The following is a 27,996-nucleotide window of genomic DNA, read 5'->3' as shown; positions in this document are numbered from 1 at the left end:
AAATATTTATTATTTAAGAAACAAAACCTACACCATAATAGCACATAAGAAGGACAAAGAGAAAATCTCTAGTTTCGCGAATTTTATATTCAAGTTTAGCATTAATGTCATTCAATTAATTAAGGTTTTTAGTTGAGATAAAAAAGTCAGTGTCACGAGCGGGATTCGAACCCACGACCTTCGGCTTGATACGCCGCTACTCTACCACTTGAGTTATCGTGACCTCGATTCACTCTGACACTAACCTCCCATCTCAACCCCACCTTTTGAATTTTCCCTTCTTTTTTTTGCCATTTTTCAAATGTCGTGTAATCTATTTGATTCTCGGCGGCAAATGAAATGGCCACGGAGAGCTATAGTGAAGTATACTTCTTTTGAATTCATTAAATTCACTATTTTTCGTGGTCCGCTTGACCAATTAATATCATTCAATTAATTAGGGTTTTTATTTGAGATAAAAAAAGTCAGAAAAAGATTGAAAAATGGCAAAAAAATAGGGAAATTCAAAAGGTGGGGTTGAGTTGAGAAGTTAGTGCCCAAGTGGATCGAAGTCACGATAGCTCAAGTGGTAGAGTAGTGGCGTCAAGCCGAAGGTCGTGAGTTCGAATCCCGCTCGTGAAACTGACTTTTTTATCTCAACTAAAAACCTTAATTAATTGAATGATATTAATTGGTCAAGCGGACCACGAAAAACAGTGAATTTAGCATTAATGCACAATATGATCTTTATCCAGTCCATGATATCCAGTGAGATGCGAGCTCGCTCGCAATACTGGAATAATTTATGTATTCCCATCATTCAACATATTCTATATTTTAATTTTTAACTAAAAAGTAAAAGCGGGTCCGCCTTACAACTCATGGAATGTAGTTATAAAAAATTATGAGGAAGTATGAAGCGCAATAATTTTTTTTCTGAGATGACTCGTAAAAATCTGAGCCCATGCCCTCTAAAGTTTTCTCACCGTTCATTTCGCAATATCATAAAAAAGTGTTTAAATTATGAGCTATAAAAAAAACTCTGTAATCACCACTCTATTCTTTCCCTGGCGAGAATGGCCCTAACCCTGAAATCCCTTTCACTGCCATGCTTCGGTTCATAGTCAAGTTATTTCACACGTCGTGGGAAATGGGATGGCGATAAAAAACAATAACGCCGTTTTACGGCAATTATCGTAAGTCGAAATACGTTGAAATTATTTATTGCTGTAATTAGGTGAGCGGTTACGTTCGGAATATTATCCGGGCCGACCGGTTCCATTTTGAAATAGTCCCCAATTTGTTTAGCAAGAAGTCATGAAACCACGGCCGGGATCCCGTTTCGACCACGTGTGCCAAGGTTTACAAACGGGGTTTATTTTGCCCCCTTTTCCGGCGACGGTTGTCCGTTTTATTTGGGGAATTTTTCCCCATAAAAGGTCGAAGAGGAATCCCGGGAATTTATCATATTGGCGAATCACTGTTAACGTGTATGGTTGGACCGGGCCCGTTCCGATCGATGTTGTATGTCATGTTGAAAAATGTTGACCTGTTGTCTTTTACATATATGTACAATAAAAAAGGGAAACCAATTGAAAACGCCGGAATTAATCGACGTTTCAGTATTTATATTTTTTTTTTTTGCGCCCCTGTTGGTTTTTGTTATTTACGGGAAACCACCAACGGTCATACGATCCCCCCGAAACTTATCCTTATTAGTTTAATAGTTGCCTTTTAACCACTAATGTGCAAATTAAAACTCGTAAACGGTTTTTATAATTTTGGTCTGCCGGCTCCCAGCGAGGATAAAACGGGGAACACAACTTACCCGATGTAACACTATTCAACGCTACCCGACGCAAATCCAAAGTCCAATTTTCCATAAGATTGAAGATGATCTCAATGAAGATCGAAACGTTGGCACGATAAAGAAAATGTTTTTCTGAAACCTACATCACACCAGACCGCATCTCACGATTTCTAAATAAATATCGATTAACGGTCACTAATCACCACACATTTCTAACAGTTTATTTTTTGTCAATTTTCAAAACTTTACAAAACTCATTGGCTAGAAACCACAACAATTTTAAACTTGGACGTGTCTATTAGTCCGCGAGTCGTCGAGCACATCTAAAAACTGATCGGCCCATGTTCACTAATTGTTCTTTCTATCCTACCACAGGTTTCGATTTCACTCACACACACATTTTTTATTTTATTTAAGGTAAATTGATTATTTTTTTCAAATGAAAAGGTTAGGATAAACAAAAGCTTCATTTAAATTAAACTATTTTCCGTATGCGAAAATTCTTCGGGTTCATGCTGAAACGGGTCACTTACTGGGTCTGTCTTTACCCGTTTAGTGGCGAACTTGAAAATCAACCGACCATAGTATAAAATTTCGCTGTTACCGGTCATTTTGGTCCGCCTGTCTTAAGCGGGGAACATAGCCGATGCAACGCTATGCGACGCTATCCGATGCTACCCGACGCAAATCCAAAGTCCAATTTCCCATAAGATTGCTTTACCCCCGTGCACGTCTGCCCGATGCCACGCAACGCTACCCTACTCAACGCTCAGCGATCCCCACTCTCCAGATTTTCGTCGGGTAGCATCGAGTACAGTCGAAGACAAAAGAACCGGACATTCATCTTTCTATTCAAACTATGTACATTATTGTCGTTAATTATAACATCCTTATTTTAATATAAACCAAACTAACTGAGATCAAAAATTTATTAGTTTTTACTAAAACAAATTAATTTTAATGGTTTAGTAGAAAATTGATCAAAACACTGGAATACCATGTTTTGATAAAATGAATTTAACTAACATTTATTACACGGTTTTGCTCAAAAAGTTTAGCTAACAATTTATTTCACGGTTTTGCTCATAAAATTACACCATTTTCGTCGAGTAACATCAGGACAGGTCGGTCATCTTTTTTGTAGTTTATTTCAAACTAAGTTTATGTAATTTTGTCGTTATATTAATTGCAACGTTCCTATTTGAATGAAAACCAAATTAAACGAGATCAAAAATTTTTGAGTTTTTATAAAAATTATGTAATTATGATGGTTAGACAGAATATTTATCAAAACACCGGAATAACTTTATTGAAAACAAAGTTGACTTAAAACGTTGAGAAAATATGCATTTCCACATTTTCCTATTTTTTCGTGCAAAAACCAGGTTTTCAATTTAATTTTATTTATTTATTTATATAAAATATAAACAAATATAAATGTAAAACTAATCTGATTTAATACAATCCTGCGTAACCTAAGGGAAAAACTTTTTTTTTAAATTCGATTGATATGCCATAATAACCTTGAAATATATGCACAACAAAGCGAGAAAACTAAATTGAAAAAATATGATAATTACTTTGTTTTAATTCCCATGCTGTTATTTTTTAGAAAATTAGTATGCTAAACAAGATGGTTTTTTAAACTATTTTTCTTGCTTCAGTATTCATCAGTAATTTCAAAAATTCGGGAAAAATTTAACTACTTTTTATGGAAACTTAAAATTGAGGTGTGGAGTCAGCTCAGTCGCNCTCTCCCTCTTCCTCTCCTTCTCCCTCTCCCTCTCACTCCTTCTCTCTCCCTCTCCCCCTTCTCTCTCTCCTCTCTCTACCTCCCCGCCGATTTTCAAGAATGCATCAATTTTGAACCGTCATGTTTTTGCAAATTGTTTGCTCCACATGTGCTCCGAGGTCTATTTCGAAAACCTGAACATGGAAGCGACAAATTCTTACTTTTTCTTACTTTGACCTTTTGTGATGCGGAATGCTTCTGCTGTCGATAACCGCTTGTTTACCTCATCACGGAAATTCAACTTTTCCTTCCCATTTCACAGATGTTGTGGCAGTTTGGCTTCGAATAACGTATTGAAACAATAGACTTATGTATGGTAAAATCGGAAGAGAGAGTGGTCGATTTTTTCCACGAACACGAGGACGTTTTTTGGCCTAAAAATCGCAAATAAATTGAAAAAGGTAGAGAAATCTGGCAGAGTGGAAGATGGCCAATTGAAAGCTGATTAAATTTTCCTATCGATAGATAAAGGGCGTCGTTCAAGGTCGGTTTCCTGGCTTCACAGCTCAATTTCAAGTTTTCGTAAAAATAAGCAAAAATTGAGTTTCTAGAATTTTTGGTTTTACTGATGAATGACTGAAGCTAGAAAACATTTAATAAAGCCATCCTGTTCCGTGTAAAACCTTTACAAAATGAGACCTAGGGCAGGTCTGTGACTTAAAAGGCTTAGAAAATACACATTTCCTAAGTTGTCCATTTTTTCTTGATAATAACGCTTTCTTTACTCAATACAATACTCAATTCTTTAAAATGAAACTTAAAAAAATCCCCTAACGATTTGATGAAATGAAAATGAAACTGAAATTTATTTGCAATGAATGGGAAAATAAATGTATAACATGGTCTAACCTGTTAAAGACACTTGGATCACGAGGTCGAAAAAATTGAGTTGCATTAAACTACCGCAGAACTTCCTGAATCGGATTATATCACAGGCTTCATAAAAGAATTTGATATATATCAAACAGTCTAGTCGTCTATCCTTCTTTATTTTCCTTTGCCATAACCTTGTCAAAATTTTGTTATTTTTTAGAATTATCATACTCGCTGCTTTGGAATGAATTACTTTAATGAACTTGAAGTACACATATTTGTTTAAAAAATTATGTACCATTTTTTCAGCGATAGTTTTCGTTTGTTCTTTGCTTATTTACGTTTTAAGATTCTTTTATATCAAAAAATCCCTTTTAGAGGGATCAATTTCTCTCTCTCTCACTCTCTCCCACCTTCTCACCCTCTCATTTTTCAATTTCATTTCATCCATCGTTTTCCAAGCCTACAACACAAATATCGGGAATCTGTCCATGTTTACATTTTAGAGGGGAAGATTTAATTTCGTTAGGTCGGTCGTACTCACACGGTTTCGGGTTAAACAAAAATCAACCGATGTTTCCTCAACCGTGGGTAAAAAGAAATGGTTACAACCGTAATATATACGAACTAGATTTAGCCAAATCCCGATAGGCTAAATTCCATTCCAACCCACTAATAAATCTCCACCATCTCAGTTTTCGTACGAACCCCCGGACGATGATGGAACCAGAGGTGTTACGATGTTAAAAAGTTTTGTTATAGTACATCCTAAATGGGACAACTTCCAAGTGCAACCAATCGAACTGTTCTATCTCAATACGGTCCGAACTTATGGATTTTTACTTTTTTTTTTTTTTTTAGTAAAATCCCAACCTTAAGTCACAAATTAGCACTTTTTCAAGATCTAGACCATTTGTTCCAAATTTTTAAACACATTTTTGAATTTTACATTAAATTTCCTATAACAACCTATTTTTAATCTTATCGGACGCCGATGTACGTTTATTAACTCAACCCAAAATGAAAAATGTAAAACAAAGAGAAAATTTTGATAAATTTCCAAAAATAATTTTCAACAAATATATTTGAAGGGCTGCCAAACACCACAGAAACCTCTCCATTTACGCAGAGGAGTGAACTGTGCGATTTCAAAAATTTTAAACAACATTTTTGATGGTGCAGTATTTAAAAAAAGTAATGAATTATTAAATTCACTAATTTCGTGGTCCGCTTGACCAATTAATATATATTAATTAAGGTTTTTTATCTCAACTAAAAACCTTAATTAATTGTAAGGAATTATGTAAGAGGTCGTCGGTGGCCGCAACGGTTTAGGCGTAGACACGGCGCTTAACACTTTAAGGTAAAGTTGCCGGGTTCGAATCCAGCATATTACATTCGAACCCGACATACTTACAAATGGGCTTTTTTTTCAAAAAAACCGGTACCCTGATGGATTATGGTGATGATCCTCGAAAAAAAAGTAATATTAATAAGTCAAATCTCTTTATTACGAAATAAAATACTAAAAAAAGTAGAAAATTTCCGGTATCGAACAGTTCACTCCTCTTCTGTATTCGTTAAATTTACACATTGGACCACGTTTTTTAACATTCCAGGTTGTTTAACCCTTAAAAGGTTGTTTTCTTAAACTACCAAAACAATAAAAAAGCGTATTAAATGAAGAGGTTTTTATGATTTTTGGCTCCCCCATAAATATGTTTGTTGGAAAAAGTATTTTTCGAAATTTATCAAAATTTTCTCTTTTTTTTAAATTCTTCGTTTTGGGTTGAGTTAATAAACATATATCGGCGTCTGACAAGATTAAAAATATGTCCTTCTTAAGGGAACTTTAATGTAGAATTTAAAAAATTGGCGAAAAATTGGAACAGACGCTCTAGATCTTGAAAAAATGCCAATTTATTGTTTAAGATCGGGAATTCGATAAAACGCGTAAAAAAATTCTTAACTTCAGACCAAATTAAGATAGAACCGTTTGCTTGGTTATATTTCACTTTATTTAGGATATCGAAATCCAATTTTTTAGGGTTTATGCTGGACCACTCTATTTATTTATGTTTTATTTTGTTATATTCTAGTGTATTTAATTTATAGTGAGAAATATGATCTTCGTAAACATTTCTGGCGTTTTTGAACCCGGTACGGATGTTTGTAACATGTAAACTAAAACTGAGACCAGTTTGCATTATGTTTCACGGAGCTAATGAGCTTCAAATATCAGGTCGTGCTCATATTTAGCCTTCCCGGATAAATTATTGCTGAACAAAATCCTGTCCAAAGAAAATAACATCAAGGAAATTTCAAGTTTCCGGTGAATATTCGTCGCTGTTTACATTATAAATGGGTGGAACAAGGCCGTGGCTAATTAATATTCGACTGATCTTGAAAACAGGAGTGCCAATTTAGTTATAAGCGTGTAAAAGAATTCGCTCTTCATTATCGTTGAATGTGGCCGAATTAAAATCAAGAATCAGTATTTAAGTTTATTACCTCTTCTAACAAGTGACTATAGATGATATCAAACGAAAAATTTTCGTTAAAAATGTTTTAAATTTTCTCTGATTTTTTCTAATCAAAATTATTACAATCGTGTTTCTCCTAATCTTTGGCTTACTACTTAAACACAAAAAAACTATAAACTAGACGCAGTAAAAGTCTTAGACACAAGAGAAAAAGAGAGAGGAAGAGAGAGAGAGAGAGAGAGAGAGAGAGAGAGAGAGAGAGAGAGAGAGAAGGGAGAGAGAGAGAGAGAGAGCGAGAAAGAAAAAGATAAATAGAAAGAATGATAGATGGAGGAAAGGTTGTAAGAAGATAGATAGAAAGAGAAAGATACCGAGAGAGAAAAAAGGGAAATAGAAAGAATTATAGATGGAGGAAGGGTTCTAAGAAGATAGATAGATAGATAGGTAGAAAGAGAGAGATAGAGACATAGAGAGAGAGACCGAGAACGAGAGAGGAAGAGAGAGAGAGTGAGAGAGAGTGTTTGAGGGTGAGAGAAAAGTAAAGTGAGTAAGACGTAGTAACAGTCAGAAAAAGTGAAAAGAATGAAAAGTAAAATTAGTGAGACAGAGGGACGAACTGTTCGAGTGCTACTCGATTACAGAAAAGCATCTATTAGAGCTAGAAGAGATTATGAGGGACGCTTTTCTCACTGAGGATGGCGAGAAGCCGAAAATGGAAGGGAACGTTGGAAGGAGGGTAGACTGACCTGGTTTTTCCAATACCACGTATAAAACGACGTTTTTTGCCCAAAAATCGTGAATAACAGGCAAAACAGTTAGGAAATCGGTCAAAATGGAAGGTGAACAATCGATAACTTATTCTTAAAAGGTGCAAAAATTAACATCTTTCCGAATTTTTGAATTTAGTGATGAATGACTGAAGCTAGGAAAACATTGAAATAAGCCACCTTGTTCGTCATAAAACTTGCTAAAAAAATAAAGCCTGGAGCAGGTCTGCGACTTAAAACGTTGAGAAAATATGCATTTCCAAAGTTGGCCATTTTTTCCTTCAAAAACCAAGATTTTTTCTATTAGCACGTTTAAAACGGCGTTTTTTGGAGCAAAATCTGAATAACTGGCAAAACAGTTGAGAAATCGGGAAAAAAGGAAGGTGAATAATTGATAACTTATTCTTGAAAAGTGCAAAAATGACCATGTTTCCGAATTTTGAATTCACTGATGAATGACTGAAGATGGGAAAACATTTAGAAAAGCCGTCTGGTTCAGAATAAAATTTCCTAAAAAATAAGGCCTAGTGCAGGTCGCTGACTTAAAAGGTTGAGAAAATATGCATTTCCCAAGTTGGCCATTTTTTCCTCCAAAAACCATGTGGTCGGTTTGGTTTTTGATGGGCTGGGGTACAATCAGATATAGAAGGTATACAGCTTGATCGATTGACGAACAGACAAATTGAGATGCAATGATGAGAGGGTTTACTTTTTTATTTACAGTTCATAGAATAAATTTGTCAAATTTTTTGGCACGTCGGTACAACTTACAAATCGTCATGTTCGTTAATTGAAACTATATGAAATTTTTAACTTGGTGGGAGGTTCGGTTTCATCTCCGTTCTAGTTAAGAATTCGGTTCTCATTTGAGCTTTCGCGGGCGATGTAAGTAAAAAAAAAGTTGAGAGTGGATTGATCTTGTTAGAAACAAGTTAAAACAAGGGGGAGGAAGAGTGGCTACATAAATAGAGAAATCTTAAACTACTATAGAATTCATTAGGGAAGTTGAGGGCGTCGGAACAACTTGCCCCGAGTTGCTCTCATGGTTTAGTAAGTAGTTAGGAATGAGAGGTCCAAACCTCAAACACCAATGCCATACATCTAGCAAGTTGGCCAAGAGAGTTAGCCTTTCGGACAACTATCTTAGTGATAATTATGTTTCCAGTGATAGAAGTGGCTTCCGGCGACTACCCGAGGGATCTTGAACAGATGGCGGAAACATCCACCAGCTCGTTTCAGCAGTTGTCTCTGGTCGAGAGTGCAGATAAAGTGATCGACGGGGAGAAAGGTAAGACAGTTATTTCCCAAATGATTCACCCTGATAAGTTATCATTTGGCAAACTCCACCGTTTGAATCTCAATGTTTAACTTTGAACGCCTGTTACCATTTGAGCCAACTAAACACCAAAAACAATCAATTAGCAAATCATCAAAAGTTGATATAACAATAAGTTCAATCAGCATATCATTATTTGACACATTATCAATGAATCAGATTCACACATGTGCATAATCACACACACGCGCACGCGCACACACAAACACACATTAGAAAGCTTAATTAATATCAACAGTACGGCCATTTGCTATAATTATGCTTTCTAACTACCAAATCTTTCTTTGAAGTAGTTTTATTGCTACTAACCAAACAATAGATTAGTTTTGAAAAATCCCCCTAATACAATAAGTATAATTAACTGCAATATTAGTTTAATATATACAATATATAATTATGTTACATATATTATGTATATTAACAACTAGTATATTCAATTGAAGACAAATAATCAAAGTAGGTTCAATTGATTTTCTAATGATTTTTTTATATTAAAGTTTATGTAGGGGTATATCTGAAAAACAATTTGTGTCAGGGTTGTCAAACAAGGGTGCCAACTTACTAGGGCACCCTGGAATTTACGGAAAAACCACTCAACCTAGAAAAAACTATTAAACCGTGTGGTCTAGGAGAACTTTTCGGAAGGATTCGGGGTGAAAGAGGTCGAACTAGGTTTGGGATGATGGTCGAGGGTTTTTATAGAATCGTCTAAGTAAGTTTTCGCGATTTCGTGAACCGATTTGAAGGTCTGTGTTTGATACGAATTAATGAGCTTGGGAAATGATTTGGGATGAAAGGTGTTAAGATGGTGATTGGATGAAGTCAAGTGCATCATGGAGAGGTTTGTTGGGACTCTTGTTTGAAGGAGATGGGTTCTTAAGGTCTGTGACGATAGTAAGGAAAAAACTTAAGCAATGGTTCCAAGGCTCTTTAATCGACCTACATGATTGTCAGGAATGGTGTAGGATTCAAGGTGTTAGGCTAAGAGGTTGGGATGATGGTCGCGGGTTTTTATAGCATCGTCTAAATAAGTTCTTGCGGTTTCGAGAACCGATTCGAAGGTCTGTGTTTGATACAAATTAAAGAGCTTGGGCAATGGATTGATGTATTTTGGACTGTAGTGACTGTATACTTTGGACGTTGGACGCTTGGTCGAAACCGACAGTTCAGGGAGTAAATTGCGATGCCATTGGAGCTTTAGGCACTTTAGAAGTTGTCAGGAATGGTCCGGAATGAAAGGTGTTAACGTTATGATTGGGATGAGGATCAAGTGCATTATGGCGAGGTTTGTTGGGACTCTTGTTTGGAGGAGATGGGTTCTGATCTGTGACGATAGTAAGGAAAAACTTGGGCAATGGTTTCAAGGCTCTTTAGTCGACTACATGGTTGTCACGAATGGTGCAGGATTAAAGGTGTTAGGCTAGGAGGTTGGAATGATGGTCGAGGGTCTTTATAGCATCGTCTAAATAAGTTCTTGCGGTTTCGAGAACCGATTCGAAGGTCTGTTCGATACGAATTAAAGTGCGTGGGGAATGATTCGGGATGAAAGGTGGTAAGATGAGGGTCAAGGGCATCATGGAGAGGTTTGTCGGAACAGCTGTTTGGAGGAGATGGGTTCTGTAGGTCTGTGTAGATATTAAGGAAAAAGGAAGGGTTTTTGAGGACGTATGCTCTTGACGACTTATATGACTCTCAGGAAGGGTGTAGGATTAAAGGTGTTAGGCTAGGAGGTTTGAATGATGGTTTAGTATTATATGGAGAAGTCTATTGGGAATGATCTTGCTGGTTCGAAAACGTGGGATCTGAAGGTCTTTATTGCAGATAGACACGAAGGGAAAACAAGGCAATGGTTCCAAAGGCATGATCTTTTAAGATGAAAAGTGTTAGGCTGTGAGTTCCTGATGACGGCCCAGTGTTTTATGGAGGGGTCTTTTGGGTATGCTAGCTTTATGGAGTAGATAAGGATCAAAAGGTCTATCTGGATAGTATGGTCAGAGAAGTTTAATACTTGTCGGTATTGTTGAGGGTTCATTAGCTTTTTTTAGGGTGGGTAGCGTAGTCTGATTTTTCTGTCAACGTCTCGAAATGATCTTTTGATTGATTTATTTTTCCTTTCTGTTTTAAGGGCGGATGTGGGTAGATTTCATTGTATTTATGGTCTTCAGTGCTGTTATTCTATTTCTATTTGTGTTGATGGGCTCAAGATCAATGAGTATTAGTGCTGTAGTTGTCATTATTATGATTTCTATAATTTTTACATTGTTTTCGCATGTTTCATTTGTTATTGGCTGTGATTTTGGTTTATCTTGTACATATTTTATTGCTGCCATTTTGTGTCGGTGGATTTGATGTCGTAGCATAATAAACTTTGCAATAATTACAGTTTTTCTGAATTTATTAAAATAATAAGTTTTAATTACTCAAATGCGTGTTGTTTAAAAAAAACCTATTCCAAATGACAAGCGAGGACGGAAGAGGAATGATATTTTTTTTTCTTCCTTACAATTTAAGCTTCGGAAGAATAAATCATCATTTGTCATTTCCGCTATTTAGCAGCCGGGTTTTAAGAATCTAGGACGGATTGTGATTAATCGTCTGAAACGAGAAAGGGCCGATTATAGCCAAGGTTCTTCAAATTAATAAATGACACACGTGCTACGGAATTAAAAGAAAGTCTTTATATAACAAAACAGGCTGGTAGAAGATTTTTCTCGGGTTAGGTTTTTTAATTGAAAAAGCCATTATAACGTCCCATCCTTGTCGGAAAAAATATCTAAATAATAATTACACTCTGGAGTGTTTTCTTTTAATTCCTTTTTTCATTCGTCACACTAATTTCATTACATCTTTGAGACCGTTTAGTTGTTACGGTGACAAATTGATTTCAGAACAGTACGGAAAGTTTGTGTTAAAAAAAAAACTTTTCCGCTTCCGTTTCCATTAGAAACTTGGCCGCCATAGGGACTTGAATGTCTGCGCTTAACTGTTACCTCGTAAACCGATTAAGTTCAGACCCGCATCACACCCCAGATGACCTGTCTGGTATATTCAGCGCCGTTATTCAGCCTTTTTCCTCCTTCTAATACCTTCTTTTTTTAACTTTTAACGCCCAATTTTATTAACAATTTCCTCTTTCGACGTACTTTACCATTTGGAAACTGGAAATTTCTACATTAAAACTTTTACGTATTCTATTTAATTTATTCCTAATTTACATAACTAAAAACTCAAAGTTGAGAGAGAATTTTTAGGACCTCGGAAATTCCGTGCTAAGAATTAAATGAGAATAATATCATGGGCGGAGAATTAATAATTAACAGCTAGAAGTAACGACTCATTAAATCAAGTTCAATTAATATAATAAAAATTTTAATTATGAAATTTTTCTAGTTTAACAAGATTTTCTAATTTATATTGTCATATATATAAAAGTACACTTAATAGTAGATTAGCCTCGGTTATTACAAGGTATCATGAGTATTGTCTGTCATAAATTTATTTATTTTTGCTTTATTTGAAACACTGCAGTCATTCTTTTCTGTGAGATCTTTTTATACGAAAAATTTAACAATTTTTTTAATAATTTACCTTCTTCTTACACGCCTTCATATTTGATCATTTTTATTTCATTTATTTATGTTAAACGTTATATTAAACGATACGGGTGTTACAAACTTTGCCAGTAGATTCTACATTCAAAATGGAACCAAAATGTCCTAATTAACTATTTTCCGTATCTCAGCGGTTTCGGAGTTATTCCTCTTTTCTGATTTTTTAAGATTTCACGGCCTTGCTTCAAATAAACAATGATAACTCCAAAGCTAAAACATTTTGGGCAAATTCGTTGATACCATTGAAAATAACGTTAAATTTCCAATAAGATGAGATCAATAAGCTTGTAAACATTCGTAAAATAAGTGTTTTAGTAGACAGAAGTTCAAAGTTGAAAAACTTCCTAAGGTGATTCTAAACTACTATTTCCAAACCTAGAGACCAACAAATTTCAGAAAATTTAATCTCCTTTTTAGTGGATTAACCACTTTTTCTGATTTTTTTTAAGATTTCACAACCTTGCTTGAAATAAACCATGATAAGTCCAAAACTAAAAGACTTTGGACAAATCCGTTCGTACCAGTGAAAACTACGTTAAATTTCCAATAAGATGTGATCAATACTAAACTTTTAAACATTCGTGAAATATGTGTTTTAGTAGCGAGAACATTGAAAAGTTTTTTTTTCAAAGTTGAAAAACTTACTATGGTGATTCTAAACTAGTATTTCCAAACCTAGGTACTAATAAATTTCACAAAACGTACTCAATTTAATATGCTTTTGAGTGGTGTAATTTCTTTCTTAATTACTTTTTTCAAAGATTAAAAAATTGATGGAGAAAAGGACAAAACCGTGGCTGACGGATTGATATGCTGGAAAATTAAAAAAAAGATTTTTGTTTTTTTATTATTAATCTTTCCACCTTACCAATCCTTCAACCACGGTTTTTTCTATCCTCCATCAATTTTTTAATCTTTGAAAAAGTAATTAAAAAAGAAACTGCACCACTGAAAGGAGATTAAATCGAGTACGTTTTCTGAAATTTGCTGGTCTTTAGGTTTGGACATAGTTTAGAATCATCATAGAAAGTTTTTCAACTTTGAAAAAAAAAAAAAAAAACTTTTCAATGTTCTCGCTACTAAAACACTTATTTCACGAACGTTTACAAGTTTAGCATTGATACCATCTTATTGTAAATTTAACGTAGTTTTCACTGGTATGAACGGATTTGTCCAAAGTCTTTTAGTTTTGGACTTATCATGGTTTATTTGAAGCAAGGTTGTGAAATCTTAAAAATATCAGAAAAAGTGAATTAACTCCGAAACTATTGAGATTAGGACCGTAGTTAGTTATGACTTTTTGTTTCCTGTTTGAATGTGGAATATACTGACAAAGTTTGTAACACGAATAGCCGAACACACTGTATACAACCAGCAGATGGGATTTCAATTTGTGATTGGGCATTAAGGGCGTTATAGAGAAAGCTACCCGGATTAATAATCATGTAATTGACTGTGAAAACGTCTGTGATATGTTTTGATGAATAAAAAAGTCGACATGTGATGATCAATGTTACTGTTTACATAAGAAGGAACAAACAAAAATTAGCTGTAAAATCTTTGAACAGAAAATATTGTAATCAATGAATATTGGAATTCCGATTCATAAACCTGGCACCCGTACATCCAAATAAGTTTGGGTTTGTATATGTCGAAAGTTTTGATTTTATTGGTAATCTTGGTCATCGGTTCAGTAGATAATAAAGCATTTGAAATCATTTGTTGAGGAGTTTTTCATGGTATGTGCAGATTCCAAGTTCTTCTATAAAATTTAGGTCCTAAATAGTTAACTTTATCGGATTGAGGAATATATTCATTGAATAATATTAATCTCAGGGCGGACTGTAAATGTAATATGTTGTGACTTTGATGTGTTAAACTTTATTTTACAAAGATTTCTCCATTTTTAAATAATTAACATGTGGTTTTATGACGTAGGGAACCTTGTGTAGAAGAGGGGTGAATACATAATTATTAATATTGCGGTGTCATCTCTGTATGTGGCAATAAGTGATTCTCGTTTGTGGGCACGTCAGAAGTAAAAATTGTGTACAATAGCGGAGCCAGTATTGATCCGTGAGGCACACCTGCAAGCACTTTTTTCGTCTCAGAAGACTCTGATCCCTAGTTTGTTGCGTAAAATCTCTCATTAAGAAACGACAGTATAAACAGATAATAAGCCTGGAGTGAAAATAGTTTTAATATGTATAATAATCCCTCAGACCAATCTTAGTCGAAGGCCTGAGAAACATTTAAAACCACTTCAGTCGCGTATAGTTTCTGCTTTTTCAAATTTATGACCTGGTAAGATGTTCGAGTAGGAATAGAGATATTATTTTGTTAATTAATTTTTCAAATAATTTAGAAGAAACAAACTATAGGTCGATAATATGTTGTGGAACTTTTGGGATCATTTTAATGTAGGAAAGTTTCCATTGGAAAAGTACAGTTCTCAACACTGCAATAAATAATGAAGTCAGAAAACGATTACTTTTTTGAGAAGTTGTTGAAACATTTACCTTCCTAACATGACCAGGTGATTTTTTTATGAAGCTATCTTTTTTCCTAGAGGTCCTATCAACCCTCAGGGTATCGCTGGTTAAGATAAAAAGCCCATTTTTGTATGTCCGGTTCGAATGCAGGGCCGCTGGATTAGAACCCGGGACTCTTACCTTACGATGATGAGGCCGTGTCAACGCCAAAACCGTTGCGTCCACCGACGCCCCTTAGCTATCATATTACTTGTGATATTTGTTATTGGTTTAGGTGGCAGATTTAAACATACAGGTATCATAAGTGAATCGAGTATAAATTTATCGTGATCAGTATCGTCTAATTTATTAGGTTTCAATGCCTTGGTGTTCCGCAAATCTTTTGGATTTTTCTTCATCGGAAACGACCTGAAACATCCCTATGTCGCAGCATAAGTTAGCACTACGCCAGAGGCTCCCATTCTCTGTTGATCAGCTTTTTAAACGATTGTTGTTTAAAATAGTTTAATTTCTTTTTTCATTTACTTAAAAGTTTTTTTTGTAGCTTTGTTTGTCGTTCATTGATCTACGTACATGCTAAAGGTGTGTAGGTCTTCGTTTTGGATATTAATTGTCCTTAATTGTAACGTGGATAATTTGGACGATTTTTTTTCTATATCAGACAAAGAAGATTTATGTTTAATAAATGAAAAATAAAATTATTCTTTTCTTTAATTATACTATACACATACTTTACAAATATAAATCTTCTCAAATATTACTCCTGGGATAATAGAACTTTACGTCTTAAATCATCCAAAGACGTCCTTAACTTTAACCCGAGTTGGGACTCGTATATTACGGCTGACCATTTTCACTATGATCTATTTGAAATTTACTTACTTAGGAATGGTAACACAGTTTCCTCGAAAGTACGTTATTTTATATTTTTTTACATGCGCAGATGACAGCGCAATTTTGCCTTCTTCCGACATCCATGAAACCTTGAGCTTATCAACGTCTTCAGGGCTCAAAGTGTTTTGAGAGTCTCAACACGACACGCAAGAATGGCACAATTACACAGAATACAAACATTTTGAGCCCTGAAGATGATCTCAATGAAGATCGAAACGTTGGCACGATAAAGAAAATGTTTTTCTGAAACCTACATCACACCAGACCGCATCTCACGATTTCTGAATAATTATCGATTAACGGTCACTAATCACCACACAAACATGTAACATTGGGCTTGGCCTGTTAGATCAAGCAATGTTAACCAGCCGATTCTTACATATCTACGTCATTAGTTTTCTGACATGACCTAGCAGACTTAACCGGGTTAACATAAAGATCGTGAGTATCTCTATTGCATTTCAAAAATGTTCTTAATCACAGATCAACTTCGTGTTTGCACAGTACTTATCTTGTTAATAAATGCCGTCCTTGCCTATTCAATCCTCGTTTTTATTTCTTTATAGTGGTCCCATAAGTCATTCAATTGACAGCCTAGGTACGCTATCTTTCGAACCCTCTCTAATTTTATGGACATCATGATTTCTACTTCCTTGATAGGTGTTTTATTCATAACCATAAATTGGCTGTCTGTAATTAAAATCGCCCGCCTATCGGCTATAATTTAGCCTTCACATTTATCCCCTCTCGCACATCATAAAGAGCTTTCCTGAATATGTTTTTGGAGTTATTCTTAAATAGTAGTAGCGACAGGCTGCACCTTTGTCTCACTCACACCTGTCTTGATTTCGATGCCATTCTTTGTGTAGCCTTCTATCTTAACATTAGCTTTTTGTTTCCAGTAAAGGTTTGTGATAATGTGAATATTTTATTCATCCATTTAAATGTTTAAAAGAATTTTTATCATTTTCCTTTGTTGGACGTTAGCAAAAGCTTTTTCGAAATCAATAAAATTCTATGGTTGAAAGCCTTACACCTACAAGGGAATTGGATGTACAATAACACAAGGCTTCTGTGGTTCCTTGTCCGTTGCAATGAAAATCGTGATTTGCTGATTTGGTCTTGTATGGATAACCAAGACGTAATCCAAAAGGTGGATAAACCGCTGGAAGCAAATTGAATCATGAACTTTTGAGGGAATTTGCAAAGCAAACCAGAAGTTTGTGGTTATTAACAGTTACCAATCCAACATTTTCAAAAAATTCCAAATTTTAACATATTTGTTTTTTCTGAATTTTTCGTGCAGAATTTGTTCATCAATTATGCAATGTAAATCGGTTTCTTTAGAGCCAATTTAACGTTCCTTCAGATGGCACAAACCAGCTTTTTCTATAGTCAGTAATTCTGAAGTTTATAAGCAATTCAGTAGACCTAAGTCGAAAAATTAAAAAACACCAAAAATCTGAAATTACTTTTTTACCGTTGAGATTTGGACAGGGGTTTATAGTAAGCTTTTTGTTGCATATGGTGAGCAGATACACCTGAAATTTTCGACACTTGTCAGTCACCCTGTATATGCACTGTCAATCATATCCTGCCATGTTCGGAAAACGGACCACATAAATTTATTTCGTACCGTGTTAAGTGTTGTTCGAGCATGTTTGCATGATATTTAATAGTTTTATAGCACAGGTTTTCATATAAAATTTATGATTTTTCAGGCCTAGACATTTATAAACGGTCGAGCAAACGGGCCAAGGCAGACGGCTCGGATTCGGACCTAGGTTCTGTCCGATGCTTGCCCAAACCAGCCTCGGCATGGCTTCAACTTTTTCACCTTTACAACCGAAATATAATAGTGCTGAAGAGAGATATAGTATGCTAGATTTATGAGATAGGTCAAGAATGTTTTTTTAATTGTTATTTTGTTTAAATTTCAGATGCACATCGTACTCAGGTTTGTCGCTCACTTGTTTATATCCATCGTGTTTGGATATTTGTACCAAGAAGTGGGCAACAACGCCGAAACATTATTGGCTAATTTTATTTTTGTTTATGGTTCTATTTTATTTCTACACTACACCGGTCAGATGACCGTCCTTTTGTCATGTAAGCTCATTTAATTTTTATTTTTTTATTTTTTTATATTGTTTTTCTTTTCTTTCACCAGTTCCTTTAGAATACAAGGTTCTAACTAGAGAACACTTTAACCGATGGTACTCCTTGCCGTCGTATTTCCTCGCGTTGCTCTTAGTCGAACTGCCCTTCCAGGTGAGTGGTACGGATCCAGTTGCAATTAATCGACCGTAATGTCAAATTGTATGTTCCTTCAGGCGGCCTGTGCAATGCTGTATCTAATTCCCGGGTATTGGCTGACATCGCAGCCGCTGGAGTGGCCCAGGTTTGGCACCTACGTCATGTTCAATTTGGCGATTTCTCTGACAGCCCAGGCTACTGGGTTTCTCGCTGGAGCTCTCCTTCCCATCACGGTAAGTTATTTTCTGACCAACTCACCAAAATATAGAAAAAAAATTATAAATAAATATTCAGGAATGTATTAAATGATTTTACGTGTGGTGACTAATCTAGACGGCCCTAGTTGTTTATTTATTACCAAAATATGCATGATAATAGTAACTATAATATTCTAGTCGGTATTAAGTGAAATGTGCAGCTTTGCTGTTGAAATATTGATCTTCTGTGCAAGGCAGAGGCTAGCTCGAAAAAGGGTGCTAGATTAATTAAGACCATTAAATTGTTAATTACCCTCGGAGGGGTCGACTATTTCTCAATTTCCATCCGATTTTCAAGCGATAAGGTGTATTTTTTACTTACTTTTTTTAAAACTGCCTACTTCCCAAACCAATAAAAATGATGTCATAAAACCTATTCCCAAGCTTGACAAACCACAGCACCTTTCTTTTTCACGTCGCACTATCATTTTCTTCAGTTTCTGGGAAAATCCTTGAAACAATATGCCATTCAGCAGTGCCACATGGTGGTAGACGTCATTATTACGTCAGCGGAAGAAATTCTGGCTCGAGTGCTTTCCTGGACGAGAGGCAACTGTTAAAAAGAGCGTGGTACTCAAACTTACTCTGGAAACTCACGAGCTTTCTTATAGACATATACCGGTCTTGCTCCACATCATCCATGCCGACATAAGTGTTTCACAAGGCAACATTCTTGGTCGGATTCTTTATTCCGTTTTCATTGCATTCCTAACAATACTCAACTAGACCTCGACCCTTCAGCAAACCCTGATCTGTTGTGGCCTTAAGAAATCTCGATGCCCTTCTCTTCTCTTTGTAAGAATGGTTCAAGAAATTAAAAAAACAAAAAAACAGATTCAACGTAACGAAATTCCAGCAACTAACATTGTTTGCTTTATCTTTTCCTGTACCAGCAACTAAAGTTATACGCTATTTGTGACTTTACGTCGACATGGCTTACTTGGAACACAAAAAATCCACTTGAAATAATAGAAAATATAATAGAAACTGCCAAAAGATACTTCACAACCGATCGAAACACTCTCTGTAACATCTCTCTGCTCTGAAGCGGGTGTTTCGCAAGGCACCTACATTTGTCCCATTCTTTTTTCAGAATACATTGCAGTTATTCTTATCCAACCCGATACAATCCTAGACGCATCAGTGGCCTTCAGAAACTTTACGGAAGAATATTTGAAAAATGGAGGATCAGATTCAACCAAATCAAAAATATCCTTCACCCTTCGCTCTGCCATTTCTTCTTCAGTCTGTACAACTTTATTTCGCTCACAGCAATATGACCAATTTTACAAGCAAGCTTTTCAAAGTCAGCAGGTTTCTTTCTTTTAAAAAAAATCGAAAACTGCGCTGGGGCTTCAATACTGAGCTCAGACATTAATTCATTGTAAGCAACGACTTTTCACATCTCAAAACGCACTCTCGAACACATACAGAACGTTTTTTCTTCCTTTTCCTCTTTAGAACAATTACACAGGCCGCAATTTTGCGTTTTGATGCTTTCACATCATGATAAAATCAACTGTTTGAATGAAAGATGAAAAAATGTGTACAAGTACACAGGGCATAGTGTACACAAAAATAGGTCTTGTATGTCAACGGGTTGTATATTTATTCCAAGTTTCGTATTTTGAGATCTGTCGTATACATGTCTATGACATAAATTTCTCGTAATTTCTATTAGTATGTAAACAATGAAAGCGATTCTGACACTCCACATTTCCGGACAAAAGTGTCAGATGTAAACGTACCTTTAAGTGCCAAAGTGCCAATGGCCTCGCGATTTATGAACTATGAAACCAAGCGTTCCAGCCTCAAAAGGATCTTTTAGAGACTGGATTTTGATGGGTCTGACAAGGGCCGGTGTTGTGAAGTGTAGAGTCGATGGATGTGTGCCGTTGATAGAGGTCTGGGAGAGAGGCTGGTCAGACATCGTGAGCCAGTAGACTCGGCAGCAAGTGCCTGTAGCCAAGTCTGCTGTTGAGAAGACAAGAGCGAGGCTGATGCTGCGAGGCTGATCCTTTGCTTTTGAGCTGGTGTAGTCGGCTTGTCCAGGTAGACAATAGATAGTGAAAGCTAGTCGGGTCTCCGTTGCTGTATTAGTGAATGTTGAGACCTCATCGGTGTGGCGAGTCTGAAGTCAACGAGGCAAGGCTCCTGCTTATGTATGGAATTGCTCCACAGGCTGCAGAACGGAGAACGAGGACATTCCTGAAATGTTGACACCTAGTGGGTACCGTTAGATAGTGGGTAGGTGTTCATCTCAGATCGAGTCACCCCAGTCCATATTCCTTCGAATCATTACCCAAACTCTTTACTTCCCATTTAACCTATGCAGATAAATCTTCAGATCCTATTTGTACTCCAAACATACAAAAAATCTAAATATACGCCTACATGAAACGCTAGACATTTATTCCACCCTCTAATCCATCAACCCCGAATCCTTTCGGATATTTTTTAAGAATTTTTTAAGTCCCCTAAAGCTCTAACAGCCTTGTGATTTCCTACTTAGTTGAGAAAGGTGAATAGTGTTATGTTAGGAGTATAATTAATAGATTACTTCTCCAATTTCATAAAATTCGCAAATATAAAAACTCATTAATAAAATTATGCTAAAAAATGTTGTTTCAGATTGCTGTTTTTCTGGCGCCCGTATTTTCTGTCTTCTTCTCGGTTTTTGGCTTCACAAGCAGGTACCAGGACATTCCGACACCCCTCAGGCCGTTTTACAACATAAGCTACTTCAGGTCGGCATTGCAGGGCTCGTTCCTCTCCCTGTACGGCAACGGCCGGGACGAGCTGCCGTGCTACGAGATCTATTGCCATTACAAAAAGCCACAGATCTTTCTCAAAGACATGGGCTTTTCGGATTTCCAGACAGGCCCGGAAATATGCTATATCATTTTCATCGGATTGCTCTCTTACGCGCTGACAGTCCTCTCTATTTGGTTCAAACTGAACAAACGGTAATTTAAAAAAAAAAAAAAAACCTCCGTAAATAACGTGTAAATTGTATTATAAACAATATTAATAGTTCAACGATTTAGTCATCTCTTAATTAATTTTATTTATTCAATTGTAATTTGTGTAAGATCTTTACAGTTGTTTTGTGATATGATTTCATTTCTTGATATTGATAAATATGTATAAAGTTAACTAACTAAACATTTTTACACAATGATGGAATTGACTGTTATTTAACTTGTTTACTCCGTCCAACGGTTTTACCCAAAGTGGCGAGTTTAGTTTTATATATAGCGATCTCCGTTACAATTACTGGACTGTGATATCAATAACGAGGAAATTAGTATATGCTGCTTATGTTGTAAAAATTATAATGTATTATTATTTACACTATCATTTTATAAATTAAGTTTTTATAGTTATTTAGTAGTTATTAAGTAGCTATTTATGTAATAGGTATTTTATTGTATTAAAATCAAAATAATTGTTATGTACCCATGTTTATAAATAATAATTGATAATGTAAATAATTTGTTTTATTTATTTATTTTTTTTTTTTTTAAAGGGGCATCCGACTGTTTGGGCATTTCAGCCCCGAGCACATGGAAAATATTACACACGTTTAATACGCATTCACACAAATATATACATTCACACCTACATATATACAATATTCCTCCATCGACCTGCGTGCAATAAATAACAAACTAATCTAATTGGGATCGATGGGATACTTTTATAAATATTCCGCCATCAGCCCAAGGCACGGACACAGCGAGGGGCTGGGAATTCTATTTCACCATCAGCCCTTCCCCATTCACTCTAATAAATACGCTCACTTATACAAAACATATTTTTGCGGCTATATAAATGAAAACTTGCAATTACCCTAAAAAGTGGAACGGGGGACCCTGAAAATCTTTACCGTGTCCGAGAACCATTTCTAAATCCGGAGGCATGCCTACACGCTCTCTGTACGGAGCCAAGGCATCGCACGCTTCTATTATGTGGGACCCATCGAGCAACCTTTCTACGCATAAAGGGCACCTAATGTTGTTATTTAAACTGTTAAAAGGTAAAATTGATATTTGTAAACTTTCGAAAATTATATTTAAATGTTTCTAGTAGAATGTAAACGCATTTTATCCAAATCTGGCTTCCACAAACTGTATGAAACATAATCCTTGCAAAATATTAATGCCAGAAGGTAACAAATTAGATTTTGATTGGATCCACGAAAGTTTTAATAAACTAAAAAATGTAATTAAAACTAGGTTTTCATAACTAAAAATATGATGTTTTTCTTGTCAAAGCTATATTCACAAGCGTGGAAAATACCATTTCATGCATGAAAAAAAAATTGTACAGAAATTCGTCCTATTTTTATTAAAAAACGTCACTTATTAAAATGTATCCATATTATATAAAACTATATNATATTTGTATAATATGGATACATATACGAAATCGTTGAGAGAAGAACAAACCGTTTGAATTTTTTTTGTAATATCTGTAGTGTAAAAACCCAATTCCTCTTTGACGTGAAAATAGTCATAGGTGCTTTAGAAAAGTCCAGATAACTTAAGTGGTAGAGCAGCGGCGTATTTAGCCGAAGGTCGTGGATTGGAATCCCGCTCATGACACTGCCTTTTTTACCTCAAGAACTTACATAAAGATTTATTTTAGAAAAGTTTTCATTCTTCCGTCTACACATATCAATGGGTTCTATTTAAACTTGTTCTTCAATTTTTACAGCCACTAAGTATTCAAAAATGAAAATAATTTTTTATGAGCCTGTCGAAGGTGGAAAACGTGGAGGACAAGACTGAATGAAGAAAAATACGTCAAAACTGTACGTTCGCATTGAAAAAATTGTCTTGCACTCTTCTGTACATCAACAGCAAAGAGATACCAACTTGTAGTCAAGTAGGACATATCTAGACAGCAGACTGACGTGGAACCTAACACAAAATTTAGCAGACAACAACGTAATATAAGACTCCGACAACTACGAAGACTTCTACGACCGAAAGCCTTGTTGATCGCCAACCGTAAACGGCCATGTATATTTTACAACAAAGTCCTCAAAAAGATCGTAAATACTCCTACTACTTCACTAACCTCACTATTCACAACGGCCTCAGCATTTCTTTTATAAACAAACTGATCCACTCCCGATTCCAAAAGTTTCATAACCTCCCGATCCTTGTTAATCCTACTGCTATAGAGAGGGCTTATTCCTTTGGGTGTCACCACAAAACCTAACAGACAACTTAATATAAGACCTGGACAACTACGAAGACTTCCACGACCGAAAGCCTTGTTTTTCGCCAACACTAAACAACGTTATACAAGACTTTTCTGCGACCTACTAAGCCATCCGGCATCCAGCGCATAATATCCTTCAAATTACCTATCAAAAGTCCTCAGAAATGTTGCCAATACTCCCACTAATCTCAATATTCTTAACGACCGACTTTTTTATTAACAAACTGATCCACCCCCGATTGCAAACGTTTCGCAACAACCTCTTGTTCCTTCTTAATCCTACTGCTCGAGCCCTCTCTATATATTTGGGTATTTCAGTCGATGGTCTTGAAACTTTCTTGCATTTTAATCCCTCACACTGAGTGCCATCATAGTGCCATGTGCCCATCGGGTGCAGAGCTGGCATTAGTGTTATTGCTGTAACAGTGCTGGAATAGGTTGAAAATTGAGTTTTCCAAACAATTCTTCTAATAGATCATGTAATCTCTAGTATTTTTTAAATAATTATGGATCAGTTTTTAGTTTGCAATTGCCTTTTTTTAAGTAAATGATGGGTTTTGTTCTGCTAGTCGGACAACTCGATATGTATTTTTTGAGAAATTGATGAAGATTTGTTTTAAAGGGGCATCCGACTGCTTGGTCATTTCAGCCGGATGCGAAATATTGCACCACACATTCAATACGCATTCACTCAAATAAATACATTCACACCTACATACATCGTATTCATTCTACTTGATGGATGGAGTACTCAATATTCCTCCATCGACCTGCATACAATAAAAAAATTAATCCAATTGTGGTGGATGGTGGTCCTTTTATAAATATTGGCCCAAGTCACGTACAGAGCTCGAAGGGCGATGGGGATGCTCTTTCACCATCAGCCCCTCCCATTCATTCTAATAAATACATTCAATTAATTAAGGTTTTAAGTTGAGATAAAAAGTCAGTGTCACGAGCGGGATTCGAACCCACGACCTTCGGCTTGATACGCAAAAATACACCAACCATTTTTGTAGATGTTTAAAATTGATTTTCATCGTTAATTTTATTTCAATAAAAAATAATGATAATTTATTTATTGCCTTCTGTCAGAGCGCCAAAAATAATTCTGTTTTCACATACATGATTTTTTTTGTACAGTAAGCAAATAAATTCCAATAAGGTACTCAATAAAATAAATAACCTCATGCAGAAAAAGGTTCCCCGATATGTCCCACTTAATAGAAGCGTGTCAAGCCTTGGCTCCATATAGAGAGCGTGCAGGCATGACGCCGGATTTAGAAATGGTTCTCGGACACGGTAAAGATTTTCAGGGTCCCCTGTTCCGTCGTGGGGTTCGAATCCCGCACGTGACACTGACTTTTTTATCTCAATTTAAAACCTTAATTAATTGAATGTTATTTATTGGTCAAGTGGACCAAGAAAAATAGTGAATCTAATAAATACATTCACTGATACAAAACACATTTTGACGACTATATACGATAAAAAAAATTCCCAAATCCTGTACAAAGCGGAACAGGGGAACTGGAAACTCGCTACTGTGTCCGAGAACCATTCTTAAAACCAGCGGCATGCCTGCACGCTCTCTGTATGGAGCCAAGGCATGACACGCTTCTAGTAAGTGGGACATATTGATTAACTTTTCTCTGCATAATGTTATTTATTTTATTGAGTACCTTATTGGAATTTATTTGCTTACTGTACAAAAAAAAGCCATGCATGTTGAAAATAGAATTATTTTTGGCGCTCTGACAGAAGGCATTAAATAAATTATCAATATTATTTTTATTAAAATAAAATTAACGATGAAAATCAAATTTAAACATCTACAAAAATGGTTGGTGTATTTTTTAAAGTTCTTTCAATGTCCAAAATACTGGAAAAACCTGGAAAAAAAGAAACTAAAATACTTCTTTTAACTCCTTCAAACAGCGTAATGGATGGTGAGTTGCAAGCTCATCAATGCAGAACACTCGATTCGCAACTTTCAAAGTTTTATTCATACCACTTCTTAATGGATAAGTTTTAAGTTTAATATTTTAAGTATTTTTCAATCCAAAAATTTTTTTCCAATTTTATCTCTTGTTCTTTCTTTCAAGGAAATACAAAATGGTAATGGTTAAAAAATAAACAGAAATATACAAATTTTGTCTTTAATGCAGCAGTTTATAAGTACATACTATGTTATTCTATCAGCATGACAATAAAAATTGTTGCTTATCCAAAATCGATCTCCATCTGACCTATAATGGTGTACGAAAATATTTCACAAGAATACTCATTAAAATCTCACCAGCCAGGCTACACGTGCCCCTTTTTTAAAACACGATAAAATAATATATAAAAATTACACATATAATGTTATTTCACATATAATAATTACAATATTATTTCTCTCAAGACTAGTTGAAACGGCTGAAAATACTTTTTACAAATAAGCTTATCGATAGGTTCGTATTCTAGGTATGATTGAGCTTAGGATATTTTCCATTCAACATATATTAAAGAAAAAGTTAGGTTTCAAAACTTTAGGTCAATAAATAAATACATTAAACCCTGCGTAACATATTTTTTTAAAAATATTTATTTTACACTGAATGAAATGTGTTTGAATTGTTTTTTTCCCACACTATACTAAATATATTATAATGTTTATTATATCCAGGGTTCTACGGTTTTTCTAATTGTAACAGACATGACATTTCTGGGTTTTCTAATAAACTCTATTTTCAAAGTACGAGTTTAATTTTGTTTTTGATTATAAAATTACTGAAATTTTTGCATCTTTTACGACGATAACAATAGTAATTTGTATTAGTAAGTTTTTATATAGCTAATTACAACTTTAACCTTTTTGTCAACGTTGATTCAAATTTTTTAACGTGAGCTTCAGACAGTAAGACGAAAATGAAACGAATCAACAACTCTTGTCACAACAACCTTTGCACGCAAGAATTTTCAAACTATTTAACCTGATTGTTAATTATGTGAAGGCTAATTTTACTCTTTTGGCTATGATCTACGGTTGTCCTATTTCTATAATATTCGATTCGATGGTTTGCTATGAGACTAAATAAAAAACTGAGAATAGACTCAATAAAGTAAAAAGTAACAAAATTTACAATTTAGAGTACAAACGGTATCTTTATTAATTATTTTTAACAATAGTAATCAGTTTTTGTTTCATAAAACATTATGACACGAACGAATTGGGATTATTACAAAAACATTCCCTAAAAAAAACCTTGACTTTTGATATAAGTAGTCAGATTTCGTGGTCTGATTGACCAAATAACTTCTTTCAATTAATTAACCTTTATGAAAGGTATTGGTTGAGATAAAAAAGTCAGTGTCACGAACGGGATTCGAACCCACGAACTTCGGCTCAATATGCCGCTCCTCTAACCACTCGACCTATCGTGACTTCGATCCGACACCAACTTCCCTTATCAATCCCACCTTTCGAATTTTCTTTTTTGTCATTTTTCGATGGATCGAAGTCACGATAGCTCAAGTGTTAGAGCAGCGGCATATTGAGCTGGAGGTCGTGGGTTCGAATCCAGCTCGTGACACTGGCTTTTTTATCTCAACCTATACCTTTCATAAAGATTAATTATGCTGATATAAGGTTTTTTTGAAGGATATGAATTTTTGAAAATTGTGTTAGTAAACCTGTTTTTGCGGCGTTCTTCCATATTTACAATTTTCTCTTATTCACTATTTGTTTTGCTTCTCATAGTAAATCACTTAGTATATCTTAATAAAAAATAAAGTAAAATTAATGGTCCCGTACTTATACTACAAAAGTAACCTGATGGAAAAAGCAATTCATTCTAAAAAATATAATATATTGCATTAGTAAACATTTATTAACACAAAATTTTATTTATTGAAGTTGAAACGATTTAATGGACATTAAACGTACCCTGAATCTCAGAAAAAAAAGGATTCTACATAAGTTTCTCAATCGTAGCATAAAACGGCCAATGGCCGATCATCGAAAACATGGGACAATGGCTTATTCACATATATTACGACACAGACGTTAACAAAAAGCTGATATTGCTTTTGAGTTTGAAAATTTTCAAAACCGACTCCTACATCTACGACTCGCTAACAGCTATTATAAATATATAAATTTTTAATAAGTAACATTTAATGTTTTCAAATCACAATTTTATTTACATAGTTACAATTGTGGGAGTACATTGATATCATTGATAAAACTGTCTGAGTACAAGGAAAATTTGATTAAAGGTAGCACGGAT

General features: G+C 35.1%; 1 protein-coding gene across 3 annotated transcripts in view; it reads left to right on the top strand.

Moving 5' to 3' along the window:
- The window catches only part of LOC106665537 (ATP-binding cassette sub-family G member 1-like), a 242,947-nt gene extending 221,463 nt beyond the window's left edge, over positions 1-21,484 (top strand). For all 3 annotated transcript variants that reach the window (XM_014392017.2, XM_014392018.2, XM_014392016.2), the window contains exons 7-12: positions 8,810-8,932; positions 17,699-17,853; positions 17,918-18,086; positions 18,148-18,248; positions 18,311-18,466; positions 21,122-21,484. In XM_014392017.2, coding sequence (XP_014247503.1) covers positions 8,810-8,932; positions 17,699-17,853; positions 17,918-18,086; positions 18,148-18,248; positions 18,311-18,466; positions 21,122-21,460 — 1,043 coding nt within the window. In that variant the 3' untranslated portion in view covers positions 21,461-21,484. The remainder of the gene's footprint in view (positions 1-8,809; positions 8,933-17,698; positions 17,854-17,917; positions 18,087-18,147; positions 18,249-18,310; positions 18,467-21,121) is intronic.
- The last annotated feature ends 6,512 nt before the right edge of the window (positions 21,485-27,996 follow it).

This window comes from Cimex lectularius, unplaced genomic scaffold (genome assembly GCF_000648675.2).
Source record: "Cimex lectularius strain Harlan isolate CLEC.00 unplaced genomic scaffold, Clec_2.1 scaffold37, whole genome shotgun sequence".
In the NCBI taxonomy this organism is placed as follows: domain Eukaryota; kingdom Metazoa; phylum Arthropoda; class Insecta; order Hemiptera; family Cimicidae; genus Cimex; species Cimex lectularius.
Note: the sequence above shows the minus strand (reverse complement) of the source record. Positions and strands in the feature narration are given on the sequence as shown.